Source organism: Palaemon carinicauda, chromosome 25 (genome assembly GCF_036898095.1).
Source record: "Palaemon carinicauda isolate YSFRI2023 chromosome 25, ASM3689809v2, whole genome shotgun sequence".
Classification (NCBI taxonomy): domain Eukaryota; kingdom Metazoa; phylum Arthropoda; class Malacostraca; order Decapoda; family Palaemonidae; genus Palaemon; species Palaemon carinicauda.
The window spans coordinates 79,571,938-79,575,905 of NC_090749.1; the positions used below are offsets into that span (position 1 = coordinate 79,571,938).

The window sequence follows — 3,968 nt, forward strand, 5'->3', positions numbered from 1 at the left end:
TACAACCCTAGTTGGAAAAGCAAGATGCTATAAGCCCAGGGGCTCCAACAGGGAAAAATAGCCCAGTGAGGAAAGGAAATAAGGAAATAAATAAATGAAGAGAACAAATTAACAATAAATCATTCTAAAATAAGAAACAAGGTCAAAACAGACATGTCATATAATAAACTATCAACAACATCAAAAACAAATATGTCATAAATAAACTATAAAAAGACTATGTCCGCCTGGTCAACAAAAAAGCATTTGCTCCAACTTTGAACTTTTGAAGTTCTACTGATTCAACCACCCGATTAGGAAGATCATTCCACAACTTGGTCACAGCTGGAATAAAACTTCTAGAGTACTGCGTAGTATTGAGCCTCGTGATGGAGAAGGCCTGGCTATTAGAATTAACTGCCTGCCTAGTATTACGAACAGGATAGAATTGTCCAGGGAGATCTGAATGTAAAGGAACTCCAGGGACTGCTACTTGGTGTTATCAAGTCATTCTCCAACATATAACTGACTTCCTTTCTCACAGCTTCAGCTTTCTGTGGACTTAACCTGTAAGGGGCTTGTCTAATTGGCTGGGCATTTGGCTTTAGTACAACATCATGTTGCAAACTACGCACAAGACCAGGAGTGTCCTTAGATATTGACGGATGTTCTTTGAATAAATCCTTAATATCAGTAGCTTCCTGAGCATTCAGATGTTTAAACAAACTATCTGGGTTACACAAAATTTTAGAGTTTTCGCCATTCCATCCATATCCTTTGCTTTCCACTTCTTGTCCATTACATTCTTTGGGTACAACAGCTGAAACAGATTTAACAGTGTTAGCTCTGGAAAAATATTTCTTCATAATGTTAATATGACACAACTGATACTTTTTCCTCCTCCCTGGAATTTCCACCAAATAATCAACATCATTCAGTTTCTTCTTAACCACTGCTGGACCTACAAACTGAGCTCTGAACTGACCTGGCATATGAAGTAACACTAGTACTTGTTCTCCTGCTTCAAAATTCCTAGCTTGAGACTTTCTATCATAATGAGTTTTCATTTTAGCCTGCGAAGTAGAGAGATTATTTTGGGCCCATTGCCAAATGCTCCTTAATTTCTCTTTGAAAGACAAAATATAATCAAGTGAATTCATTTTATCACTACCCCCTTCCCAATGTTCCCTTAATAAATCAAGAGGTCCTCTCACATTGTGTCCATAGACCATCTGAAAAGGAGAAAAACCCAGAGATTCACTAGGGGCTGATCTTAAAGCAAAAAGCAATAAAGGCAAGTCTTTATCCCATTCCTCAACATGGTCTAAACAATACTTAGTCAAAGCATTCTTCAGAGTGGAGTGAAATCTTTCAAGTATTCCCTGACTTTCGGGATGATATGAGGATGCCAAGTTGTGTTTAATGCCAAGTTCATTCATTTTAGCCTGGAACTCCCTACTAGTGAAATTAGAACCTTGATCCGACTGTATCTCCCGAGGCAAACCATAACGAGAAAAAAAGTCCATGAGATGCTTAATAACGATACCACTCTTAATGCCTCTAACAGGTATTACCTCGGGAAATCTAGTGGTTCTGTCCATTATAGTTAACATGTACTGAAAACCTGTTTTGGTTTTGGGTAAAGGACCCACAATGTCAATAACAATTTGAGTGAATGGTTCTTCAACAGCTGGGATTGGAATTAAAGGCGCTTTTGTAATTTTCTGGTTGGGTTTTCCAACCATTTGGCACTGGTGACATGACTTACAATGTCTGACTACGTCTTTCTTTACAGAAGGCCAAAAAAAATTATCTTTCACTTTGGACAGCGTTTTTCGTATTCCTAAATGACCACCCCATTCACTTTCATGAGCCTCTTGCAAAATAAAATGCCTAAACTTACTAGGTACTACAATTTGTTCCCTTACCTTCCACTCTTCATCAGTAGCTGCGGTCACTGGACGAATTAATCTATATAACACATCATTCTTTAATACATAACTTGCTTCACTTAAATCATCCTGTTCCTTTAGCTGCTCTGCTTCTTCATATATACTTTTCAATTCGCGATCTTCTTTTTGAGCACTAATTAGCGTTTGCCTATCTGGAAACGTGCCACTAAAATCTGTAGGAGAGTCTTCAGATATATTAACCATAGACTTTAACGAAAGATTTTTTTTCTGCTTGGACTTACCTTTCTTTGTCTTAGGTTGAGTTTTGGTTTGGAAGCAGTTTTCCAAATTTACATCAGCTTCTCCTCCTTTGACTTCCTCTCTAGATTGGGCTCGGGTTACAGGAACAACAGGTTTAACATTTACCATAACACGTTCATTAACCACACTAGCCCCCTTTCGACCTTCTGATGCACAGGCTGTGCCACTACCTTGCATCACATCATTGCCTATCAACAAATCCACACCACTCACAGGCAATGCACTAACTACAGCCAGTTTCAACCTACCAGTTACCAAAGGAGATTCCAAATAAACTTCTTCCACAGGCCAAGATGTTACTGTATCTGGGAAACCCCCAAGCAACACAAAATCCTGACCTTTCCGTGAGAAATCTTTAGGGAGAGAGGTTTCCAGAATGCAAGACTGGCACGAGCCAGTATCCCGCAGCAATGCAACGATATTACCATCAGTTGCCTCAGATCCAACTTTCACTATACCTCTAAAGACAAAGTCTTCAAATTCCTTACCATAAGGCATGCTCCCACTCACCTCTCCTTCAAGACTAGAAGACACAGGCGGCACTGACCTACAATCCATCAACATAACTGGTTTAACCGACTTAGTTACTTCAGGACAATGTGACTTAACATGACCTTTCTTACCACACTTATAACAAACAATGTCCCGGGCCTGCCTCGCACCCCTCGAAGGCGATGAAGGACTTTCTCTACCCTTTATTACTTCCACCTTTTCCACACCTGCTTCCCAATGAGTTTTCTTCTTACCATAATGCTTGTGTGACAAAACAAACCTGTCTGCTGCCTTTGCTGCCTCATTCACATTATCAATGTTAAATTCTTCAATATGGATGCGGACATCTTTGGGAATGTTATTTTTAAAATCCTCCAACAAAACCAGTTCTCGTAACTGGGCAAATGTACTTGCCTCCTCTGCAGCCAACCACTCGTCAAGTTTAACTGCTTTCTGGCCTGCCCATTCTACAAATGTTTGATTAAACATTTTACGCCAGGATCTGAATTTCTGCCGGTAAGCTTCTGGGATTAGCTGGTATGCATTTAAAACCATTTTTTTCACAATATCATAATCACTGGAATCTTCTGCACTTAACGCTGCATAAACTACTTGTGCCTTACCAGAGAATGCAGATTGCACCAATACAGCCCAGAGTTCCTTGGGCCAAGCCAACTGATGAGCTACTTTCTCAAAAGCAATGAAAAATTTTCCGACATCTGACTCGCTAAACTTAGGAATTAGCTTAGTTCCCCACTTATCACTGAACTTAGCTGGCACAGAAGCATTCATAGAAGTTTCATCGGACTTTGAAGACTTTAAAGTTATCTCTAACTCAAGCCTTTCTTTATCAGCTTCCATAAGCGCTCTCTTTTCAGCCAATATTGCTTTTTCTGCTTCCATTTGCTCTCTTTCAGCGTCTCTCTGCTCTGCTCGTTTAGCGCGTTCGAACTCCTGTTGCTCTTTTATGAAATATGCTAAGTCAGATCCAGACAATCCAAGTTTCTCACCAATGGCAGTTAACTCGCTTAAAGTTGACATCTTGTTAAAATGAAAAAATGCTACTTAACACGATGAACCATTAAAGTTTCCCGTCAAAAGGGAATAAAAAAAAAAAAAAAAATTACTTTTTCACACTACCTCACTGACCCTTTGCCATCCAGTCACGGTCGCCAATTTATGTCACGACTTAATTAATAACATTAGCGTTTTATGTTAAAGCAGGTTCTTTATAATTTGCATAAAGCCGTTACATAAAAAAAACAATAGTATTTTGTACAACCT

General features: G+C 39.3%; 1 protein-coding gene across 1 annotated transcript in view; it reads right to left on the reverse strand.

Annotated features, from left to right (window-relative positions):
- LOC137619096 (uncharacterized) overlaps positions 1 to 3,725 on the reverse strand; it is a 4,887-nt gene extending 1,162 nt beyond the window's left edge. Inside the window, exons 1-3 of the mRNA XM_068349287.1 lie at positions 2,816 to 3,725; positions 1,389 to 2,497; positions 415 to 1,211 (exon numbers count right to left, since the gene is read on the reverse strand). Of these exons, the coding sequence (XP_068205388.1) occupies positions 415 to 1,211; positions 1,389 to 2,497; positions 2,816 to 3,725 (2,816 nt within the window). The remainder of the gene's footprint in view (positions 1 to 414; positions 1,212 to 1,388; positions 2,498 to 2,815) is intronic.
- Between the last annotated feature and the right edge of the window lie 243 nt (positions 3,726 to 3,968).